Here is a 25,005-nt window from a genome sequence, read left to right as displayed (position 1 = left end):
CTCTCACTTATTAATCAGGCAGTACATTTTTGGAATTTACTTTGTCCATTGCGGGGCTGTAGAAAGCTTTAGGTTGTTTTAGGTGGTTTACAGAATAAGTACTGTATATATGTGTCCATCCACTTTGTAACCCACTTCTCCTGTTAAGGTTTGCAGGGAGTCAGAGCCTTTTCAAGCAGCACTGGGTTCAAGGAGGTCACCAAACCTGGCTGGCATAAAGAACACTCATGCAAAGACAGGCCCAGTTCAGAGTTGTCAAATGACCTAAACTGTACATCTCTGGAATATAAAAGGAAACCTAACACAGGGAGAGTATACAGAACCCACAGTGGAGGTGATAGGCAAAACAATAAAGGACGTCTCACTTGAATATATAAATATTTAGCTCATTTATGTCTTTTTTAATGAACAAACATATGATGTCACTTTACACTGCCTCCATATATTTTTCATTGTTTATCTTTTATTATATTTCCATCAATTTAAATTCCTCTTCATTCTGTGATTCTGGGTCTCTTTACTGTATGGAGGATTTTTAAACTCAGACATATGTGCCTTTATTTATGAAAAGGATTAAATAACCCAATTTTTACTGTGGGATAGCATGGTAACACAGTAGATAGTGTTGTTGTCCCACAGACACAGCATCCTAGGTTTGAATCCCACACTTTGTTATTAGTGAGTCTTTATTGTTAATAATTTAATTAATGGAAAACTTCTTACATTCAAATGCTAAAATAGAAAGTAGAACTCCTAAATATTAGAAATTGTTGCTTCTTTTTATTAGCTGGGCGGCACAGTGGCACAGTGGGTAGTGCTGCTGCTGCCTCGCAGTAAGGAGACCTGGGTCCGCTTCCCAGGTCCTCCCTGTGTGGAGTTTGTATGTTCTCCCTGTGTCTGCATGGGTATGAAGAACCCCAAATATTGACCATGCATTTGGAATACAGTACGTAAGTATGTTTTTTTTTAACACAAACCAGGGCAGTAGTGTAGTATTTAGCGCTTCTTTAATACAGAAGCCTGGGTTCAGATCCCATATCTGGTTATTGACCATGTGGAAGTAGCATGAACTTATGTCTGCATGCTTTTCACCAGATTTTTCCAAGATAAGCTCCTGCCCCGTGCTACACAGGATTGGATTAAGTGGGTTTCAGAATTTTAAGGTCAGGTGCACACCAAGGATTCTGGTGATGTTGACCAATTCCACTGCAAAGCCATCAGTGTGTGTACAGTGGGGGCGTGGAAAGTGTTAACCTTTCTGAAATTAATAGCCTCTTTTATTACAGTGGAATGACTAGCTAGACTGAGTAGTGAACCCTGTATAACTACAGTAGAAACATTTAAAATGTTAACTGAATTTTGACTATGAAACTAATTGAAACAAAAATCCACAGTAAAATGTAAATGACATTTGAATGGCACTTTTCACCGAGTACAACCTATTATTAATGCAGGGAAGCGCCATCTCATCAACAGAGTTTGATCTCTGTTATTCTTGTGTGCCAGGTAGTTTGCTAACGTCTCTCAAAACACAATCGACGTGAAGCACTGGGTGTCTGGTGTGGTTGTCAGTTAGCAGCTGAATGCGCCTGTGATCGAAGACAAAATTAAGACTCGCAATGGAGACATGCGCGTTCGGCGTCGATTACTCTGCGCTCGATTGGATGTTCCGTCACAGCGCTGTTGTGGATGGCAGAGGCGGTCGATGGAAAGGGGCTTGGACTATACTGTTTTTAAATATTAGGACGCTGAAGATTTATTTTGTGGAAAATGCATTGCTCCAGTGTTCTAATGCGGCTCGGCTTCTCTCACTCGGTAGGTGTAAATTCGTTTCGCTTGATTTGAGAGACAAAGTGGGTTTAAAATTTTTATTCAAAAGTAGGCCTGAGACGCAAGGACACAGACGACCTTGTTATAGCTTCAAAGCCAGTTACACGTATCGGTTTGCTTTTTCAGTGCTACAGCTGAATTCATAACATGTGGAATGAATGAATATATATATATATATATATATATATATATTCAGTTTCCAGTGTTGAAACTGTGCATCGCTACTCATGTTAAATTTATTTCACCTTCACCTTGAAGATGTCACTTATGGTTTATGTTAAAGGTGCTGTACAGTTCATCACTTGGGCACACATTCTTCAAACCGTATATTTATGGACGAAGAGCAATATTAATAAAATGTGGGAGATAAGTTATGTGATGGGCCTTAACTAAGCGACGAAAACATTTCATGAACCGACTTGGGTAATTGTTATGTACTAGAAGATGACGTTCCACTGATTAAAGCCCAGTTTATTTGTTGTATTTTAGTACCATGACCATTAACTATCCGTTCTTTAGATGCCATTTCACTGGATATGCGTAATTTTACTTACGCATTTTGTGGTACAATCTAGGGATGTCTGAATCGTCGAAATTAATTTAGCAGTTGTTAACAAATGTTTTCCTGAGCGAATATGTTATAAACTTTATAAATTAAACATTTTGGTAGTGCAGACACAGCTGAGTGTGCAATGAGGGTTTAATTTTTTAAAAATCTGTCGCTTAGTTTATTTTCCATTTGCAGCAATGGCAGTGACGTCCATATTCACATTGGTGCTGTCAGTAACGGATAAAAAAAGCAAATAATTATAATGAATAGGAGGACACAGTCACGGCATATGTATTTTATGCTCTCCTCAAATCAGAATTATAGAAAAGCAGAATATAAGACTAGTAGGGTATGGAAATTAAGTGTTTTAAAGCCTTCTGGTCGTGACTCTCAGTCTTAGAGGCGAGGAACGTTCATGCCTAATGTTGAAGGTTTGACACAGTGTCAGGCTTTATTTCAGCAATATTCCAAATCCACCGATTTATTTCTAATAGCTGCTACAATCCTTTGGTTTGTCTATTATTATATAGACATTTTACAAGTGAGAACACACTTGCAGTGCAGCATCACGTATGCACCATCATGCTTAAGCTTAACCATTATCAGTCAGTCATTTTCCAACCCACCATATCCAAACACAGGGTCACGGGGGTCTGCTGGAGCCAAACTGAGTCAACACAGGGCGCAAGGCAGGAACAAACTCCGGGCAGTGCGCCAGTCCACCGCAGGGCAGTGCGCCAGTCCACCGCAGGACACACACACACACTAGGGACAATTTCGGATCGCCAATACACCTAACCTGCACATCTTTGGACTGTGGCAGGAAACCGGAGCACCCGCAGGAAACCCACGCAGACACGGAGAGAACATGCAGTCATCAAAGTCATGAATAGATGGGCTAGCACCACAAATAAGGACCGTTTTTTTTTTTTTTAAAAAAAGTAATGCAGGTGCAAGTTAAAAGTGAATATTGACCGGTAACTTTAACATGCTGGGCATCTCCACTTGTTTGGGACTCGGCATACACAGATGGGAGCTTCATTTAGGTGGTGTACTACATGATTTAAAAAAAAATAAAAAATTAGAATATTATCCATTCATTTGTGTGGTTGATTGTTGGCCAAACTACATTTTTAAGTATCCAAACACTTGGACCTTTCATCAATAAAAGTCATGTTAGTTGAGTGTTTAAGGCAAAGGTTGTGCCTTTTAACTTGTGATGAATGTAAGGAAAAGTTTTAGTATATTATTAATTAGTGTTATGTACATACTGATGAGAAATATTTTCTCTGCCCTATTAGGCCCCATGTTTCAAAGTCTAGACTGAACAAAATAAGCATTTCTTGTTGCGTGGACTACTACAGTGCATCCGGAAAGTATTCACAGTGCATCACTTTTTCCACATTTTGTTATGTTACAGCATTATTCCAAAATGGATTAAATTCATTTTTTTTCCTCAGAATTCTACACATAACACCCCATAATGACAACGTGAAAAAAAGTTTACTTGAGATTTTTGCAAATTTATTAAAAATAAAAAAAACTGAGATGCACTGTATCTTATAGGTGATGTTATACAAAAGAGGCAGATTTTTTTCTATGTTGCCCCGCCAGAGATACTGTATAACATATTGCCAAAAATAGATTTTTCTCCTCTTTGGAATCCATGAAAAGATAACCATTTTCAGGGTTTACATTTTTTTCTATGATTTTTGTGTAATAAGGTCTCTACAGTATGAATAACGACTCGGTATACCTTTTCTGTAAAAAAAAAAATTCACAGAGTATATCAATATTTGATCATCACTTTTTAAAAAACTGATAAGAAAAGTTGATTGTTTTCAGAAAATAGGGTGAGCAAAAAAAGACTCCTCAGTTTATGCTGAAGAAAACATTTTTTGAATTGGTTAAATGTCTTTATTGGTTCAGGAGATATTTGACATCTTGCAAAGAATTATGACTGCTAAAAATGGCAGACCAGGATGTAATTTTGGCCATCAAACAACTGTACAAATTAATAGGCACAGTTTCAAAGTTTCTACAAACAATAAAGCAACAACTTTTTTTCAAAATTGGGTGACTACTGAAGGAACGACCCAGGAAGTTACAATCAAATTTATGTTCACAAAATGGTATAATGTATGTATGTATGTATGTATGTATGTATGTATGTAATGAATGTAGCATAATTGTTTCAATCTATTGTCTTTGCAATCCAACAGCAATGACATTAATTCCAGTTGGAAAATGGTTAATACAAGGAATGCTTTCTTAGTATTTTGTAAAGCCAGATCTTACTGGTAATGTTCATAAGTATTGTTAATTTCTCCCATTATACTATAGCATAGGTAAATGCCCATTTATTTAGATGGGCTTTATATTATAATTGTAAATCTGTTTCAATCATGTCATGCATATACAAACCTCTGTTTACTGGATATGCCTTACATGCCTCTTTCTTTTTGCTTGTTGTTGCCTTTCTTTATCAGACATTCCAGCCCTGTTGTGGACACTGGATGACTCTACGCCCAGACACGAATGCTGGGGAGATGGATATTTTATATATGTTTATTATACACTAGCAAAATACCTGCGCTTCGCAGCGGTGAAGTACTGGATTCAAATTTTTATTAAGAAGAAAATTAAACCTTTTTAAACTGTGGGACAATATGCCAATAATTATTTGTTAAGGATCTCTTTGTATACCATCTTGTCAGTTCGGCCCTCCGGTTGTAACATGACCAAGCTGTGCGCTGAGCTTACTCTTGAGCATGTAACTTACAGTTGGCCATGTGAACAGTAATCTTGTCTCAAATCTCACAGCTTGGATTGCTGCTGCCATAATCGGTTTGAGTTTCATGGTTTGTTTCAATTACGACAGTATTTGCAGGATTTGTTGTGTTGAAGTGACATTTGGCATCTGTCAAGCGTTGTAAGCACACAACCGGTTTCATCGATAAAATTACATCCAGCTTTTGAGAATTTAAACATTCATAAACATCAAAGTGTCCACTACTGAAATCGTCACCTGTGAATCTAAGATGTTTAAGAGGCATTGGCGGTTGTTGAAAGGTGTAAAATATTTGGCCATTTCGGTACATTTGAAAGCGACAACCGAACAATTCAGCGGCAGCCATCAACGCACATGCAGAACCATAGGTGAAGGGCTTAAGCATTTCACTCTTCTAGTGCTCCTGTGTAGTATAATTATCTCCTGTACCGTCATCAGTCCACACCTTGAACCTGTCCCAGTCATTCAATACATAAGACAGAATTTTCCCGCGGATGTCAAGAGTGAGCCTGATATGGCCGTGCAATATGTAACAAAGAGAATGGAAAAGGTAGGTGGTATCTCCGGGCATGGAAACCACTCGGTAAGTGACAGTTTCCTTGATCGATAGAATTTCTTGAAGATGGGCCCATAAGTAACAAAGACTGTTGAAAAGTTCAATATGGCGGCCGACAGTGGCATCATACTACCGAAATAAGTACGTACATTGGTTTCAGTTAGTGGAGGGAAGCTGCCTACCAAATTTCGAGAAGATGGGGCCATAAATAAGAAAGTTCAACATGGCGGACGCTGTTGACCGTTATGACCATTACGCGTAGAATTTCGAAATGAAACCTGCTTAACTTTTGTAAGTAAGCTGTAAGGAATGAGCCTTGCAAATTTCAGCCTTCTACCTATACGGGAAGTTGGAGAATTAGTGATGTTGGAAAATTCAATATGGCGGCTGACAGTGGTGTCATACCACCGAAATAAACACGTACATTGGTTTCGGTTAGCGCAGGGAAGCCGCCTACCAAATTTTGTGAAGATGGGGTCAGCCTTCTACCTACACGGGAGGTTTGAAAATTGGTGACGTTGGAAAATTCAATATGGCAGCCGACAATGGCGTCATACCACGAAATAAGTATCGCATACATCGGTTTTGGTTAGCGCAGGGAAGCCACCTACCAAATTTCGTGAAGATGGGGCCATAAATAAGAAAGTTCAACATGGCGGACGTTGTCGACCATTATCGACCGTTATGACTGTTACGTGTAGAATTTCGAAATGAAACCTGCTTAACTTTTGTAAGTAAGCTGTAAGGAATGAGCCTGCCAAATTTCAGCCTTCTACCTACACGGGAACTTGGAGAATTAGTGATAAGCGAGTCAGTGAGTGAGTCAGTCAGTGAGGGCTTTGCCTTTTATTAGTATAGATACATACATACATACATACATTCCAGCTGTGTTACCTGGCTTCGCCCAGGAAATTTCATTAGATACTGGACCTTGGTTATAGCGACATCAGTTATTTATGTATACAATTTTTGTATTTTTTTTTTTTTTATGTATAATACTTTCCCCCCCTTTTGATATCTAACGAAGCAACAACAACGATCATAGCCACAGTGGCTGGCACCATCTCAGGACTTCTACACTAGAATTACCAGTGCCTGCTAAAAAACTCATAGATCCGTCCAACCTTAAATTGCTTCTCACCTCTTTGGCAGCGTCTTTTGTCCTTTAAATGTGTTTATAAGCAGCAAGCAGTCTGCTGTCACATCCCCCACTGGCGCACAGTTTTCTCAGCTCAAGTCTGTTTACCTGCGTGTCAGTTGCTTGGAGTTGTATAGAGTGAGAAGTCAAGCAGAATCACACCTTTTATAAATACTATATCGTTATTTGGAACACATGCATTTCATGTGTGTTCCGTGTCTACAATAATCTATGTACAGTAAACACATCGTTAAAAAAGAAACGTTTTTCATGTTTTAGTAATAATTGACAAAATGTAGACATGAAGTTTATAATAAGTCCAAATATCAAAGAAACACTTTCACAAAAGGTACAAATATAACAGAACAAGTGTGCTTTAATTCAAAAATATAACTGCAGAAAAACAGCATGCGTTAGGGTATGACATTGACACACATTTACTATGACTGCTTCGGTGGCGCAATTATATCAACTGTTAAGTGGTAATCAAAACTTCATGGGTTCGATCCCCGATGAGTCCGTTTTGAGAAGGGAGCTGCTTTTATCTATACTAATAAAAGGCAAAGCCCTCACTGACTCATCACTAATTCTCCAACTTCCCGTGTAAGTAGAAGGCTGAAATTTGGCAGGCTAATTCCTTACAGCTTACTTACAAAAGTTGGGCAGGTTTCATTTCGAAATTCTATGCGTAATGGTCATAACTGGAACCTATTTTTTCATCCATATACTATAATAGACTTCTGCTCGATGCCCGTGGGAGGCGGAGTTACGCTTCCCACGTAAGTTAGTGCCTACCCATATAAGGCCGTCCGTCAGTGGCAATCCAATAGAAACACTGCCGCTAAATATTCACGGGTGAAGGACTGTGCTTATGCAGAGGAAGATGAGATGGTCAGGGTGGTGTTTGGCACAAACTCAGCGAAACTGCGAGAGAAGCTTTTAAGTGCCAGGACTAAGGTAACATTAAATACAGCCATGGACACATGCGAGATGGCACCAGCACAGCTGGGAACCTTCGATGCATGTACACCGGCGGCTCACATGAACTGACGCAGTGCACAGATAAAAGCAACAGTTCCAAAGAGTGCTGAACAAAACCGAATTACACAATTGAAAGGCAGCAAAAAAATATATGAAGCGTGTAATACATACAAGCATATTTATAAGTGCAGCTACTGCGGAAACAAAGCACACGGTGGAAAAAGTCAATGTCCCGCTAAAGGAAGACAGTGTAAAAAACCCGTGCATGCAGTGTGTCAGGTCTCAGATAAAGAAGAAGACGAGCTGTTTATTGATGCAGTAAGAAACGAATCGATGAATGAAACCTGTCATCTTTACAACGATTGACAAACACGGAATGTAACTTGAACACAACACATCCTACAAATACGAACCTGATTGAAAGAAATAATGATAATCAAATCCTTGATGACAGCAACACTCAGTAACACTCACAAAACAAATACTGTATATTGACAGTCATGTTACGTTATTTTTAAAATGTTCCCTTTTCTTTTCTAGCTTTTTAACACACTACTTCTCGCTGCGATACGCTGGTATATATATATGTATATATATATCCCGATCTACATACTCGAATAATGGATACTTTATTCGCCATCAATGATTGTTTTGGTAAAGCCATACTCAGTGTATTCATTAGATGAACGGTAAAAAGTAAGAGCGAGGGAGGATGACTTATTGAGGCATGCAGGCTGTAGTCTTGCGTCAACTCTATCTGAATTCGTGATCACATTTGAAAAAATATATCTTTTCAAGTTCTATTTAGTCCATATGTGTCAAACTCAAGGGCGCGGGCCACATCCGCCCGGTGTAATTATATCCGCCCGAGATCATTTTATATACTGTATTATTGTTATTAATGGCCGGGTATATGAAGCGCTGGTAACACAATAAACTACAGATCCCATAATGCAGCGCTTCAGCTGCCTTGCCAACACTTACGCGTTAATCAAGTCTAGCTTATGATGCTGCAAGTTATTGCAAGCTAGCTCACACGATGCTGAAGAGAAAAGTTGATTCTGAAAATAGAGCCTTTAAAAACCGATGGGAGGCTGAGTATATGTTTACTGAACCCGTGTGTCTCATTTGTGGAGCTAATGTGGCTGTAATTACAGAATTTAATCTAAGACGGCACTATGAGACAAAACATCAGGGTAACCTGAATGCAATGCAGAAGATACAGAAAGCAGAAGAATTAAATAAGAATCTGACACTTCAGCGGACGTTTTACCGTGCACAATCACAAAGTGATTTCAAGTGAAGCTGCTTTTATGGGAGACACAAATGCACCAGTGCAACTTGCCCCACTTTCCCTGTTGCCAAGTAATGTTAAACCAAGTCGTCACTACGGTGTTCCCAAATACGCACTTTGCTGATAAACTGAGCGCACTGAGTTTGCACGGCGCTTTGAAGAACAAAAAAAGTCCGTCTACATGCGGCTCGAACCTTGTGCATGTTTGGTAGCACATATCTGTGTGAGAAGCTCTTCTCAGTGATAAAGACTAACAAAACAGCACACAGGAGTCGCCTCACTGATGAGCACCTGCAATCCATCCTGAGAATCTCCACAACACAGAACCTCACACCAAACATAAACGAACCTGTTGCCAAAAAGATGCCAGGCGTCCAGCTCTAAAATGACATATGAGCAAAGACAACTGAATGATTTGATTTGTTATTGCTGAAAGGAACACATTTTATTTATATTTCCAGGTTTTGTTATGCAGCATGTTCATATTTGAATTTGTATAATTTTGACAGGATATATTTTTATGGAGAGCAAAATCTTTTGGGATATTTAAAATCTAAGTTTATTTTTTATATAAAATTACATAAGAGTAAAGAAATTTGAATGTTTGTTCTTTTAACGTTTACTTTATTTCTAACTTGTATAATTTAGACAGGATATATTTTTATGGAGAGCAAAATATTATAAGTTGTTTAAGGTTTGAGTTGATTTATTCAGGAATAATATTCCTGTCTGTTTTTACCATTCCTACCAAAGATATTTCTGTCGACTAAATAAAAATCCCTTCTATTTAAAATTTAAATAGAACTTGAACAAATACGATAGTTCATAATATCCACGCAGACTTGCACATAAGAGTGGGAGTTATCCGTTTTAACAAGCAGCGTATTGCACTGATACGAAATAGCTGTGTGTGTATATATGTAGATATGTATGTATATGTATATATATGTTTATATATGTGTGTGTGTATGTATGTGTATATATATATATATGAATTGTTCGGTTGTCGCTTTCAAATGTACCGAAATGGCCAAATATTTTACACCTTTCGACAACCGCCAATGCCTCTTAAACATCTTAGATTCACAGGTGACGATTTCAGTAGTGGACACTTTGATATTTATGAATGTTTAAACTCTCAAAAGCTGGATGTGAAGTTATCGATGAAACCGGTTGTATGCTTACAACGCTTGACAGGTACCGAATGTCACTTCAACACAAGTCTTGCAAATACTGTCGTAATTAAACCATACCATGAAACTCAAACCGATTATGACAGCAGCAATCCAAGCTGTGAGATTTGAGACAAGATTACTGTTCACATGGCCAACTGTATGTTGCATGTTCAAGAGTAAGCTCAGCACACAGCTTGGTCATATTACAACCAGAGGGCCGAACTGACAATGTGGTATACAAAGAGATCCTTAACAAATAATTATTTGTATATTTTCCCTCAGTTTAAAAAGGTTTAATTTCTTTCATAATAAAAATTTTAAGGCAGTACTTCGCGGGTATTTTGCTAGTTCTTACTATTTTAGAATAAAAACATACATTTGATTTCAATCTGTAACAGCCGGTGTAAATGTATATTTGTAAAGGTTAAGCTTTTTTTTTTTTATTATTCAATTTCATTCTTTACTCTCCCCCCCTCCCCATCTGACACTGCTGTTTTCACATAAAGACACACTATAGCTCTGCTAATAAATCCAAATAAATAACATTCGATCTGGCTTTTATGTAAGTAACATATAAATGTTGATGTACAAGTATAACAAAACAAGTGCACTTTTATTCAAGACTATAACCGAAGAAAAAAGAAAGTCACAAGTACACTGCAGAGCTTCCTGTGTTTGAGTGACACGGGCATGCTCAAAAAATACACGTGTTGGTTTATTTACTTACTTCCTACAGAGTGCAGAGCTAAAGCGTGTCTTTATGTGAAAACAGCAGTGTCAGATGGTAGGATCCTGAACGCGACTGAGAGAATGAAACTGAATACTGAGAAGTGATTTAAGAGTTTTTTCGTAGGCTCTGGTAATTCTATTGTTAATAACGTGCTTACTAAACATTGAGCTTCCTATCTTTCTTGAGCTTCATCACCCTTTTTTTTCACATTTCATACCTACCTGCAGACACCAAACGTGATTACATTTGGTTGTTCCTGTCCAGGATACAGCCTCTTCAGTCTCATCCACCCTTACTCTTTGTTAATGCTGATGTTGATCACTTCTGTTGTGTTTTTAGTTTGCATGAAGCCCCTTTAAACATAAAGCATTTAACTTACCATAATATTAATAAATATCAACAAATTTAGCAACAAATGAAAATTAGGCCACATGTACTTTTTTTATAATGTTGCCAAATTTAAGTCAAATTCATCAAGGCATTTTTGAGATTTTGGAGTTTGTAGTTTTTCTTTTGGGTGGGGTTTTTACCCCAAAAAATTAATATATCAAGCTGTACTTTCTTAGCAGATACCTACTAGCCTAGATGTACAATCCTGCCCAATTTCAGCTTTTTAACCAAATGGGAAGTAATGTTTTTGTTGATAAGTCAATGAGTCTGTCAACTTTTAATTTTTTTATATGTATACAAAATTTGAATTGGCTTTTTCTTTTTGTTTGGCATGTGAATATCTGTGCATGATTGTAACTAAATTTTTCAAAAAAAAATAACGGAACACCTTTTAATCAGAGTATACCATCAAGTCAATGACACTTCTGGAATATTGATCTGGTCAGTTAAGTAGCAGAGAGGTTTGTTAATCAGTTTCAGCTGCTTTGGTATTAATGAAATTAACAACAGATGCACTAGAGGGGCAACAATGAGATCACCCCCAGAACAGGAATGGTTTAACAGTTGGAGGCCACTGACATTTTTTTCCTCCTTATCTTTTCTGACTGTTTTTCACTAGTTTTGCATTTTTGTGTGGTCAGTGTCACTATTGTTAGCATGAGGCGATACCTGGACCCTACAGAGGTTGCACAGGTAGTCCAACTTCTCCAGGATGGCACATCAATATGTACCATTGCCAGAAGGTTTGCTGTGTCTCCCAGCACGGTCTCAAGGGCATGGAGGAGATTCCAGGAGACAGGCAGTTACTCTAGGAGAACTGGACAGGGCTGTAGAAGGTCCTTAACCCATCAGCAGGACCGGTATCTGCTTCTTTGGGCAAGGGGGAACAGATTGAGCATTGCCAGAGCCCTACAAAATGACCTCCAGCAGGTCTCTGACCAAACAATCATACACAGATTTCATGAGGGTGGCCTGAGGGCCCCGACGTCCTCTAGTGGGCTCTGTGCTCACTGCCCGGTACCGTGGAGCTTGATTTGCATTTGCCATAGAATACCAGAATTGGCAGGTCTACCACTGGTGCCCTGTGGATTTCACAGATGAGAGCAGGTTCACCCTGAGCATATGTGACAAATGTGAAAGGGTCTGGAAAAGCCATGGAGAACGTTATGCTGCCTGTAACATCATTAAGCATGACCGGTTTGGTGGTGAGTCAGTGATAGTCTGGGGAGGCATATCCATGGAGGGACGCACAGACCTCTCTACAGGCTGGACAACGGCATCTTGACTGTCATTAGATATTGGGATGAAATCATTGGACCCATTGTCAGACCCTGTGCTGGTGCAGTGAGTCCTGGGTTCCTCCTGGTGCATGACAATGCCCAGCCTCATGATGTGAGAGTATGCAGGCAATTCCTGGAGGATGAAGGAATTGATACCACTGACTGGCCCCCATGCTCTCCTGACCTAAATCCAATAGAACACCTCTGGGACATTATGTTTCGGTCCATCCAACGCTGTCAGGTTGCTCCTCAGACTGTCCAGGTGCTCAGTGATGCCCTGGTCCAGATCTGGGAGGGAATCCCCCAGGATACCATCCGTAATCTCATTAGGAGCATGCCCCGACGTTTTCAGACATGTATACAAGTACGTGGGGGCCATACAAATTACTGAGTACGATTTTTGAATTGCTGCAAAGAAATTTTGGCAAAATGGACTAGCTTGCTGCATCATTTTTTCACTTTTTGGTGTGTCTTTGAATTCAGGCCTATGTAGGTTGACAATTTTCATTTCCATCAAACAACGTGGCCTCCTTTCATTCCTAACACATTACTCAGTCCATATCAGTACAGATATCCAGCATGATTTTTTTCCCCATTGAGATCTGATGTTTTCAAAGTGTTCCTTTTAATTTGCATTGCAGTAATTGAGTCGTGAGGTGACAGCAGGAATAAGTGTTGTGATATTGGGGTAAGGGCTGCCTTAGTGTAATGTATTAATGAAGTGGTTCATAAGAGAATGTGAGGTCAAGAGTGACAAAGGTTTTTGACTTGGTATATAAAGATATAATAAAACCTGGAATTATTAAATAAAAATTGTCAATTTTTCTAAAAACATCTAGGGATGAGATGATAATGGCCTCTGTTTTTTCCCTATTCAGTCTGATAAAATGATCAGTCAACCATTGCTTTAAACTAGCCAGACAGGCAACAAGTGAAGGGACTAGTAAGATTTGCATGGATCCTGTATGTACTGTAGATAGACCAAAGTAGCATCAGCATAACTGTGAGACTATAAACCATACCATCTGATAATGACCCCATTTAACAGCATATAAATTATCATGAGTAAAAGGCCAGGAACTAATCCCCAAGAAACAGTATGAGAGTCAGATCAGGTCTTCTCTAAACCGATCAACAGTAACAAATTGCTGTCCAGTAATATTTAGTTCATGCTCAAGTCTGGACATGAGAATCTCTTGAAGCACAGTATCACAAATCTGAAATCTAAGAAGATCTTAAGTGTTAACAGATCATGATCAGCTGGAACCAGAAGGTCATTAATTACCTGGATAGTGCAGTCTCTGTCTGTACTATGATTGGCCCTGGACCCAGACTTGAATTTCTCAAGGAGATCATCAGCAACAAGATGGTATTTTAGGTGAACAGGAATGGTGTGTTCTAAAATGTTACTAAGAAATGGGAGGTTAGAAATTGTGTGGTTGTTTGAAGTCCTTGGGGTCAAGGCCTGTTTTTTTATTTGAGGATGGGTGTAATGGCAGCCATGTTCAGGCTTGAAGAAAATGATCTAGTATGAGAGGATGTGTTAATGATAATTTTAATAAAATAGAGAAGAAAAGGAAGAGAGAGCATTAATCAGAGAGGAGGGCACAGAAGGCAGGTGGTGAGCCTAGTGGTCATAATATGTTTATGGACCATGGGATGAACCAAAAAGGTAAACCCAAATAAACTACTTCCATTTAAGATAGGGAGATAAAAAGGAGATGGACCATTACGAAACTCTGAATATCTATGTTGTTGTTGAAAAAGAACAGGAATTCTTGACGGCATTCAACAGAGGATAGATAAAAGTATTGAGGGGTTATGCCTGGCCATGTAGGATGTAGTTTGTATAAAAATCAGTTTTGGCCTTATGTTGTGCCTGTTCATATAGAACAACATATTTCTCATAGGCAGTCACAAGAACATCCAAAACTATTTTCCTACTAATGCAGTCAAGCCTTTGCCCACTAGCTTTAATGTGTCTCAGCTCGGGGGAAATCCATGGAGCAGAGCATGTAAGTGTCACAGTGCAAGTTGTATTTGTGGCAAGATTATCCAAATCTCTCTATTATATAAAAAAAAATCTTGGAAGGAGATGAGATGTGATTTTTCTCAGAGAGACACTTTCAGGTTCTGCGAGACTAGTTTTGCGCCAAGAAATTTAACCACGCCCAGGGCCAGAAATAAAATGAGTAGATTACAAAGTAGAACATCGTAAAAAATTCAAAAATGTTGGCGCAGTACACATGCAGAGCAGGTTGGAGCTAATGGAAGTCCAAAAATTCAAAGTCTCAAAAAAAGGATAGTAAAGATTGCATTAGCGCAAACAAACGGAAATTATTACTTGGTGAAATAACAGAACATCGAAAAGGGATCAAATGTATTGTTCGGATTTAAACTTTAAGTCGGAGACTTGTAGATCTTATAAATCATGTTGCCATCAGGGAAAAAAAAGTAGTAATTCTTCCCAATGAAGAGGCGTATCCGCAGGAATTAAAAGATTTGTTGTTGGGTGAAAGTGAAATCCCGTGAGAGAAAACATTTCTCATTTGTTTGAATGCTATTGTCAAATACATTTCTGGTAGAGGGAAAGAAACGATATTCACTCACGGGCAGTTATATGTTGTGTTGTCACGATGTAATTCCAAACGTGGAATCAAAATTCAATGTGATATTTATGAAAAGGTAAAAGCGAAAAGAGATCGAATATATGGACATAGGTGATATGACAGAAGTGTGCCGCGCAAATCATGTGGCGCAGCAGCAAGCCAGCAGCTGATCGAGCAAAGAGGAGGTAAAAAAAAAAAAACAACTCTATTTGTTTCCCATTGTATCACCATTTAAGAGGGGGTTTTGGAGGAGCAACCTGATCTCCTTGGGGGTGCGTTCAGCCCCCCTCTTTACAACGCGAGCGAAGCCCCCTAGTAATTTTAAAAGATCAGCAAGTCAGAAAATGTACATATTGCATAATGTTCAGGTGTGTTTAAGTTCTGTCTAGGCACTAGAGCCCTTGGTGAACTGCTGGCCTATTACAAGAACTACCACACCTCTCGAACACGCCCCATATGTTTTCATTTCCATAAAATGGGACTTGCAAAGCTGTTCATTTATGATACATTTTAGGGAATAACAGAAGTGAAAGGCAAACTTATTTCAGCAAGTGACCATCACAGATATCCAGTGAATGTGACCCTTTGAAAGTAACTTATTGGAGGGTCAGATTTTGAAAGTCCCAAGCCAGGACACTTGTATAGCATGTATGTACATGCAAAAAGCCAAATCTCATTTGTTTAATGTTTGCCCCGATTCATCTCTGATGATGAGATAAAGCAAATGATGGGGGAGGCATTTTTACAAATGGAAAGAAATAAATGGCACTATTGTCAGTTCTTGTCACCCTCATAATACTGTTCAAATAGAGCACAAGTTCTTAAAGAAGCTTTCTCTGTCAAGTTTTGACCATGTTTTATTCATATATTACTTGGATTAGAGGTTATGGGGATTTGTGCCCCTTGGAGTGTCAAATGCACTGTTCTAAATATATTGTGAGGATGCTTGTGTTGGTAGAGCAATATTTTAGTACATGGACAGCCTGTTAAAACTGTGAAATTTTGACATTCTTTAGATATTTTTCAAGACACAGCCATAAATCCAGGCTGTGGCTGCCGCTGTCAACAGGATGTCTGGTCACCCTGGTAAATTCTAGTGTAAGCACAGAGTACATATGTTTGTGTTTCATTTATTGGTATTGTATTACTGTCATTTAGGGCCAAGTATTGAGATTGATGGTACTAACTAACATGTTTTGCCACATCAGAGTCCACACATATTATGGCTTCTTGTTTTAATTCAATGCAATGGCATCAACTTTATAAAACATATCAGTTTGCAAATAATATTATCAGATATTGTTTCTTAAGTAATTGTTATTCAATAACCTATACATGTGTTATTAATCTCCATTTAAACACCCTTCAGCTGAAGTGTTAGCCAAATTTATTCCCTTATTGGACATTTCAAATTTCGAAATTAAAGATACAGCGGGAGGGCTCATATCTTTCTTCAGCTCTATAAGTTACCCATCTTCATTTGCTCACGTGTGGCAGTTGTGTTAATTAGTTTTTAGAAATGTGTCTTTACATTTCCTCCTCAGACAAAAAAGTGCTTAAAAATGAGGATGTAGAGCTCATGCTTGTTGACAGCAGCATTGGACAAATGGAACATAAAAGAAAAAGACCCAGCCATCAAGACTGACAATGCCACTAATACGATTCGTTAGGTACATCTTTTGGAGTTATTTACATCTGCTGCTTTGTACACAAGCTCACTTTGATATCGCAGGCTGCTCTTAAAATTCCAACATTAGCCCGCTTGCTTGGCCTGGTGAGGCACCTTGCAAACTATTTTCCACATTAGCAGTACAGCTAGCCATGTGCTTAAAGAGAATCAATGTTTATTGGACTTTCAGCACATAAACTTGTGACTGATGCAGTCACGCAGTGAAACATTCATTGGAAATACTAGAAAGGTTTTTGGAACAGCAACCAGTCATCTTTGCAGCTCTGCATTCGTTATAGACAGTGAGGTTACTTCAGCTGTGACTGGCTTGCAGCATTCTTGTCTGCAACACAGTCGTATTTAATGTAGTGATATGTGATTGTCACGTAGAAATCTGCTGCCCTGGATGTTCAGCTGTCACAGGCTAGGACTACTTTCCAGTGACCACAGAGATGTAGCAATGCTTTGCTTAAGATCTTAATAAAGCATAGGTACAGTAACTTCACCGATTTGCTTTATGGTCGGTATAGTATACCATGGTTCAGAAACCTCAATCATTTGTGGAAAGCCCTCGTTTTGAACATCTGTGTAGGTCCTCATATCTTTACATATAAAAACTGCTATATATTGTTGTTTTTTGGGCACAAGGTGAATTGAATGGGAGCTTGGAGCTACCCACCATCACAAGTGCAGATTGTTTAGACTCCACTTGTTTGTATGTCGACTGAGATAATGTTTATGGGTAATGTGTGACTTCTGAGCTGTACAGCTTCCATATAACTTTGCTTTTATTTAGCTGTTCTTTACCAAAACACTATTTGAATCTGTAGGGAATTCATACATCTGATTTAAGTGTTTAGATAGTAAAGTGCTTTTTCCATAGAAAGCCTTAACAGATGCATTAGTGACATGTACTGGATCGGATGCCAAAAACAAAAATAAGTGAAAGTCTACATATAGTAATTAAGCAGGGCAGAGATTCACAAGATCGATCTTGAGACTTTCAGAATTCATATTGAATTGTTTAAATAATGGTAAATCAGAAAATCTGTATTTGTACTTGGGGGTACTGTCACTATTTTTTAGGTAAATAATTTATTTTTAATGACAAAAAGAAAAGGGAGACAACCAGATAAGAAATGTTCAGTATCAAAAAGAGAATAAAGTCAGTCCTCATCCTACCTTGTGCTGTCACTTTTCTAATGAGGCTTGCAATTTCAAGTGTCCGTGCATAGTAGAGTGAAGTGGTGAGATAGCTATGTGAAGCTAGTATCTAGATCAGACATTCTTCTACACAATTGGGCAAACAATATGGCCTAATTCCCTTCCTTGGCTACTGAAGCGCGGATGGTTCTTATTGTGCCTGTGTGGTCAATGAAGGACATTTTAGTGCATTTTCAAGAGTTATAGATAAGAGATGGAGTAATCTACCATTGAGATGAAATTTTATTTTTTTTATAAAGAACCTACCTTGAACATTTGAAAGCTTAGTTTTGATAGATACTTGTTTCAGTTGCCAAGAATTACATTTGGGTAGAAGGCTTGTTTTTGTTCAATGAGATTGTATCCACTGACTTATAGTAGGAGTTAATAATTAATAAAAAAAATCATTAAAAATGTTTATTCTTTTCTTGAGTAAACAAATCTTATGTTTCTTTAACTATCAAATAAAATTGTTTTGTTCTCATATTTCTAAAAATCTAGTTTGATTCTTACTAATAAAACTATTCAGGATTTTTAATAAGAACTTAATATTAAAAAAATGGTATTAGTGTAGCTCTGTTAGGTGCAGTTCTAGCATTAGACTCAAACACCTGCACAAAATGTGTATATTTTTGCATTTGTACTATATTTGGGTAAAATTACTTCAAAAATTTTAGAATTTCATTTTAAACTGAGAAGGAAAATGGTAGGCCATAATAAACCATAACTATTAAATTACTTGCAAGGAGCAAAATTGTATCAAACCTAATGACTGTCACCTCTGTGCAAAAAAAAAAAAATCACTTGTGAGGGAGGGCACAATAGTGTTTTAAGAGCAATTTTAAATTATTCCATTTATTGACTTCTTCAGAAATTCTAACAACGATAGTAGTGTCCAATAATGTAAGCATATTTTGATTAGATGTTCTTTTTTTTCCTACTTTTTGCTTTGAATGAAATTTGCTTTTTTGCCTACATCATTATGTAGAACTATGTAAGATAATTAAAGGTGTGCTAGTTGCATTCCAGGGTCTAAATTACAAACCCTTTTTAGGTACATATTTTTAGATATCATAATACCCAGATGTACAATGCTGTGTCTCTGCTTGAAATATTGAAATTTATTTCATCCAGTGTTATTGAAAGATTTAGACTTTTTTGACTCAGTCATGTCTTACTTGCAGACTCCCTTACTCCCTACAGATTTTATTTTTTATTTATTTTTTCTCCAGCCGTCTGGAGTTTTTTTGTTTTTTCTGTCCCCCCTGGCCATTGAACCTTACTCTTATTCGATGTTAATGTTGATTTATTTTTTTATAATTATGTCTTTCATTTTTCTATTCTTTAATATGTAAAGTACTTTGAGCTACTGTTTGTATGAAAATGTGCTATACAAATAAATGTTGTTGTTGTTGCTAAATTGTACCTCTCATGAAGTGGCGAGTACAGTCAAATTTGCTCCTTAATGCAATTAAATATTAAAATCCTATTATGTTTCTAATTGGTATATATATATATATATATATATATATATATTTTACAAATATTTAATCATTCTCTAGATGAAAAACATCTTGACTTGAAATAAAAACCATTCCTGTCACAATCCTTGTAAATGCAGTGATGAAATAAAATACCACAGTATCTCGATGTCCCCCCACCCCCAAGATTTTATTTTTTGATTAGATGATAAAAAACATGTTCTAGCCATCTCTTTTTAAATGCAAAATCAAATAATGTAGATGTTATATCTGATTAACTGACATCAAAAACTTACTGATTGCATTAAAAGCTTGTCTGTTTACTTGAAATATTGATTTCTGTAACATCATACTTTTTTAGTATTTACATTTCTGGTAACGGCTCTGTTTGTGTCGGGATGCTTATGTCTGCAGCAAGGAGTTTCCTGCAAAAATTCTTTGCTTTTCCCCAGTGATTCAGTGGTTAGAAATATTGTCTCACAGGTTCACGGGACAGAGTTAGAATTCTTGCCTTTTAATAGTTTGGGGTATGTATGTCCTCTCTTGGCCTACATGTTTCTCTCGAACAAGAGTTTTCCTTCTCATAACCCAGATTAGATCGATTGACTCTTCAAAATTGGCCCAGGTGCTCTGACCAGGTTTGATTCCTGCCTTTTGCCTAAAGGTACTGATTTAGAAATAATCAGGTTCAGAAAATGGATGGATGGATGGATTGGTCTTTACATGCATATATAGAGTATATGTATTGGGGTTTAAGATTTGTCCTTTACGTAGTAGTTAAATTTCCTCACATAATTGAATTACATTTTCCCAAACAAGCAGTTTTGTTTTAACTCCATATATAAAATTTAAAGTGGTCATATTTTTCTTTTATAAATAATACTCCAAAATTAATATTGTTTTTATATAACTTGTTTCCATATCTATTGTTTAAAGAAAACAGAGATTCATTCTTTCTCTCCTGTCCTTTTACAGAAGGAATGCTTCTTTTATTAAGTTAGTAGTTTTAGTGTTTAAATTTTTCTACAATAACTGTACCTCATAAAATGTAACATGAGAAGACATAAAAAATAAAAATAAAACATGGCTTATAATTACTCCTCAAGTTCACATATAAATTTTTATAAATACAAAATGACAGTCAGACAACTCGACAGAGGAAACTTTTTTCTCTATATTTTGTAGTTTTATTTACAGAGTTAATTGAATTAAGTTGGCTTGTAATATTTTCTGGGAAATTCAGCTTATAGTAAGTAAAATCTTGGAACTGTCCGGAATATACATTTTCTTTTATATGGCAGTACAGTAAGGGATGACTCATCTAACAGATGATGCTTGTGGGAAGAGGAGGAGGTTAAAAATGGAAAAGTTGTTTTCCATGCCTGAGAATGTTTGTCTGCATCTAACACCCCAAAGTCTAGTTAGTTTGACTAATGTGATTACTCCGTACCAGGCCAACTGTACCAAGCTCTGCCCTGCTTGGAAGAGGTGTGCCCAGGCACAGTTTGGTAGAAATCAGGATCAGTGTGATTGACCCAAGCACGGAATACAGACATGACATCAATGATGTGACCACTCAGTTAACACTAGAATCCTTGAAGCCTACAGAAAAAGTTGTTGGCTTTGATGCAGCAGTTCTTACCTCTACACCAGCTGAGCAGACATGTTGGTTTTGTGTAGATTGATATTTGGACTTGGGTTTTTACATATTGACAGCAGCATGTAAATTGAGTGATTTCTTTTTCTTTGGTTATATTCTTGAATAAACACACACTTGTTTTGTTATACCTTTTGTGAAAGTGTTTATTTAATATTTGGACTTCAGTATTTTCTGTTTTAGTTATGTGTTCAACATTTCTTGCCTTGCATTTCGTGTCATTCTTCATTTACACATATTGTTGTAGACACGGAACACTCATGAAATGTATGTATCCCAAATAACTATATAATATCTTCCCTATACAATTCGAAACACCTAACTCCCATTTAGAGATACTTCAGCGTCTGGCTTGACCAGCTGCGTCAGTGGAGGATGAGTGAGCAGGAATTTAAGGTGGCCCGGCATTATGACTTTTTTTTAGGCTTCAGGGATTCTAGTGTTAACAAACATTTCTTATTTAAATCGATACACTTTGTGTTAAAACCAGGTTTTTATTCTCACAGGCGAACTTGAATTGTAGTTGGCAAGAAAAGCTGCAAATTCTTCCCGTAATATCATTTGTCTCCATAAAAATCTTCCCAAACGTGCAGCACGGTTAACGGCAAAATGCTGAACAGTATACTCAATAAATCTGTAAGAGAATAGAACCTTATCTTGCCCTACACGACACCAAACAAAAACACAATAAGGAAAATCATTTTGAAATGCATACTATTGCTACATGTTCAGATCTTGTTTAGGCTTTACACAAAGTCACATGGTGATGACAAAGGCAAGCCTGGTCCCTGAACGTTAAATCACAGTGTGAATTAAGGCTAGCAGGAGAGTGGGAAGGGGGGAGAGTCATCCTAGGGCACAGTACGGAACAAATGTGCCTAGTGTGAATACACCCAAAACTGAATCATAGCCTCCATAGGACAAAATGAAAACAATAAAAGTACACAAAATGCACCTAATAAATGTACTAAAAAGGATTAAAACCTGGATTCATTAGGTGTCATTTATGAGGAGTCCAGTGTAAAATGTAAAGTGTTTTATGGAGATGCAGAGTACATTTTTGTTTAACAGTGTATAATGTTGTAAAATATATTATTCCAATTCAAGAGAGTGTAAACTAAAGAGATACCCTTTCACAAGCCATGTTCGGAGGTGGTGGATTCTGTGCAATCTTGCAAAAAACTAAGAATTTATAAGGTTGCTACTGGATGATTTGTTTAATCAATAATGGCCAAATTGCAGATTAGGTTAAATGTGGAGATGTTCCTGTAGTCTTCAGAACTTAGCACAGTTTTGAGTCCAAAACAAAATACAGTGGAACCTCGGTTCACACACGTCTCGGAACACATCCAAATCAGGTTACGACCAAAAAGTTTGCCAAACTTTTGCAGCTGTTCACGACCACACACTCAGTATATGAACAAGCCAGTTTCCCTTTCGGTTTGTGCGCGCAGATGATTTCTGCACGTGTTCAGTCTCTCCCTGTACTGTACATTGTTCTCGGTGCATCAAGCAGAGGGACTCTCCCTCAAAACTGTAACCTCCTGTCAACTCCGCTTCCTCCTGTGGTATAGCAGGAAGCAAGAGAGAGCGAGAGCGCAGGCTCGCCTGCAGCTAAGAGCGAGTGAGCTGCTGAGCGAGCTGCTGAGCAGGGAGCCTGAGTGTTTGTCTCAGTGTTATTCAATGTTTTTACATTTAGTTTACTATTACACTATACATTCTGTGGTATAATGTAACTATTTTTGTGTTTAAAAATCTTTAAAGAAAATATATTTACATACAGTTTGTACGGTCTGAAACAGATTAATTGTATTTACATACAATCCTATGTGAAAAATTACTTCGGGTCACGACCAAATCAGGTTACGACCCAGCTTCTTCCTGTGGTATAGCGGGTCCACAGCTCCTGTCAAAAAGGCCAGTTTTAATAAATAAATAAAGCCGGTACAGGAGAGAGTGAGAGCGCAGGCTCGTGTGCAGCCGAGAGAGAGAGAGCGTGCAGGCTCGCATGCTGCTGAGAGAGTGAGAGAATGCGTAGGCTTGCGTGCAGCTGAGCAGGGAGCCTGAGTGTTTGTCTCAGTGTTATTCAATGTTTTTACATGACTTTACTATTACACTATGCATTCTATGGTATAATTAACTATTTTTGTGCTTAAAAATCTTTAAAGAAAATATATTTACATACAGTTCATATGGTCTGGAACGGATTAATTGTATTTACATACAGTCCTATGGGGGAAATTACTTTGGGTTACGACCAGAGTTTTGGAACGAATTATGGTCGTGAGCCGAGGTTCCACTGTAATTAATAATAGCAAGATGAACTTTAGAATATGGTTCATGGAAAATGCACCAGAGTTGGGCTAGGGGTGACATGTAATGATATGCTTTATGGTGTTAAGCCAATGACTCCCTGAACAGTATTTTGCTATCTAGTGGATGAAATAACATTAAGCTGCAAAAAAAAATATGCTTTTTGTCACTTTATTCTAACTGAATGGTAACTCTTTAATATTCATTCAAACACAATGGTGCATGAAAAGCCATAAAAGCAGCTTTTGAACGAATGGAACCTGAACCATTTTTTTTAATTGAACGATAATGATGGCAATGTGAATCGATGATTAGAGGTTGACATGGAAATTCAAACTGATGAATTTGAATTATATGGCACTGTACAACTGAAGTGCTATGATATGCTTGGTGAGTTTGATAATCATAGAGCTTCATTGTGGTGTGACAGTAGCTTCATGACAACAAGACAAAATATTTGCCATCAAGTGTGAAGACAAGCAAGATGTTCACCCCTAAGCACTGTTCACAATGTGGCAACTGTCAATATTCATGTCAGGGAAAAATGTGGAAGTCACTAAGCCTCAGTCTGTAGTAGCCTGTGGTAATACATGGGGTGCATCAATCAAGCAGATATTGGTCTGTGCATTGGTGACAGTCTCAAAACATGTCTCACAAAGGATGTGTACTAAATCTACATCATTACAGCAGTGGACTCTTAACATGCCTTTCTCTACTGTATTTATGTTGACTTTTTGGTATTTACATGTTTCTGTTATGCATAACATTATTGTTTAAAAAAAATCTGTGTTTTTTGTTTTTTTGAGTAGAGAAAGGTAAGATGGCTACTCTGTATATATCCTCTTTTTTTTTTTCCTGACCATGTTGAGAAAATGTAGTTTGAAGGTTTCCTTTCTTTAAGTAGGGCAGTTGGAGAGTTCACTACCAATTGAGTTAGTAGCAATCAGTCTTTTAAAGAAATTGTATTACCATATTTGAAAATGGCATCTCATGTTTGTAAGATCAGTCTATGTGTTTGCAGTATCCATATTAAGGGAGATATAAGCTAGCAAAGTTTGAACTTATTTTTTTTTAGAGGGGGAGGGCATTATGAATTTGACTGGCTATACCTCCCTAAATATAAGTTAAAAAGAAATGGTTCCCATATTGTTTTAAAGCTCTTTTCCAACTGTTATATTTTGCATAAATACTATGCTGTCTCCAAAATGAAAAAATGACTATGTTATGATTAGAATATTCAAAACTGAATAGTGAAAAACATATATTTTAAAATTAGTCAGTTTTTTAGTAAAGCTAGCTTATAATGTCATGGACATCTCCAGAAAATATATTTTTTGGTTTTTGAGTCGTTGCTGAGC

General features: G+C 37.5%; 1 protein-coding gene across 1 annotated transcript in view; it reads left to right on the top strand.

Moving 5' to 3' along the window:
• The first annotated feature begins 1,667 nt into the window (after nt 1-1,667).
• ndufv2 (NADH:ubiquinone oxidoreductase core subunit V2) overlaps nt 1,668-25,005 on the top strand; it is a 71,527-nt gene continuing 48,189 nt past the window's right edge. The window contains exon 1 of the mRNA XM_039754779.1: nt 1,668-1,815. Within this exon, the coding sequence (XP_039610713.1) occupies nt 1,771-1,815 (45 nt within the window). The 5' untranslated portion in view covers nt 1,668-1,770. The remainder of the gene's footprint in view (nt 1,816-25,005) is intronic.

This window comes from Polypterus senegalus, chromosome 5 (genome assembly GCF_016835505.1).
Source record: "Polypterus senegalus isolate Bchr_013 chromosome 5, ASM1683550v1, whole genome shotgun sequence".
NCBI lineage: Eukaryota > Metazoa > Chordata > Cladistia > Polypteriformes > Polypteridae > Polypterus > Polypterus senegalus.
The sequence above is the reverse complement of the archived record's forward strand: the minus strand, read 5'-3'. Positions and strand labels throughout refer to the sequence as shown.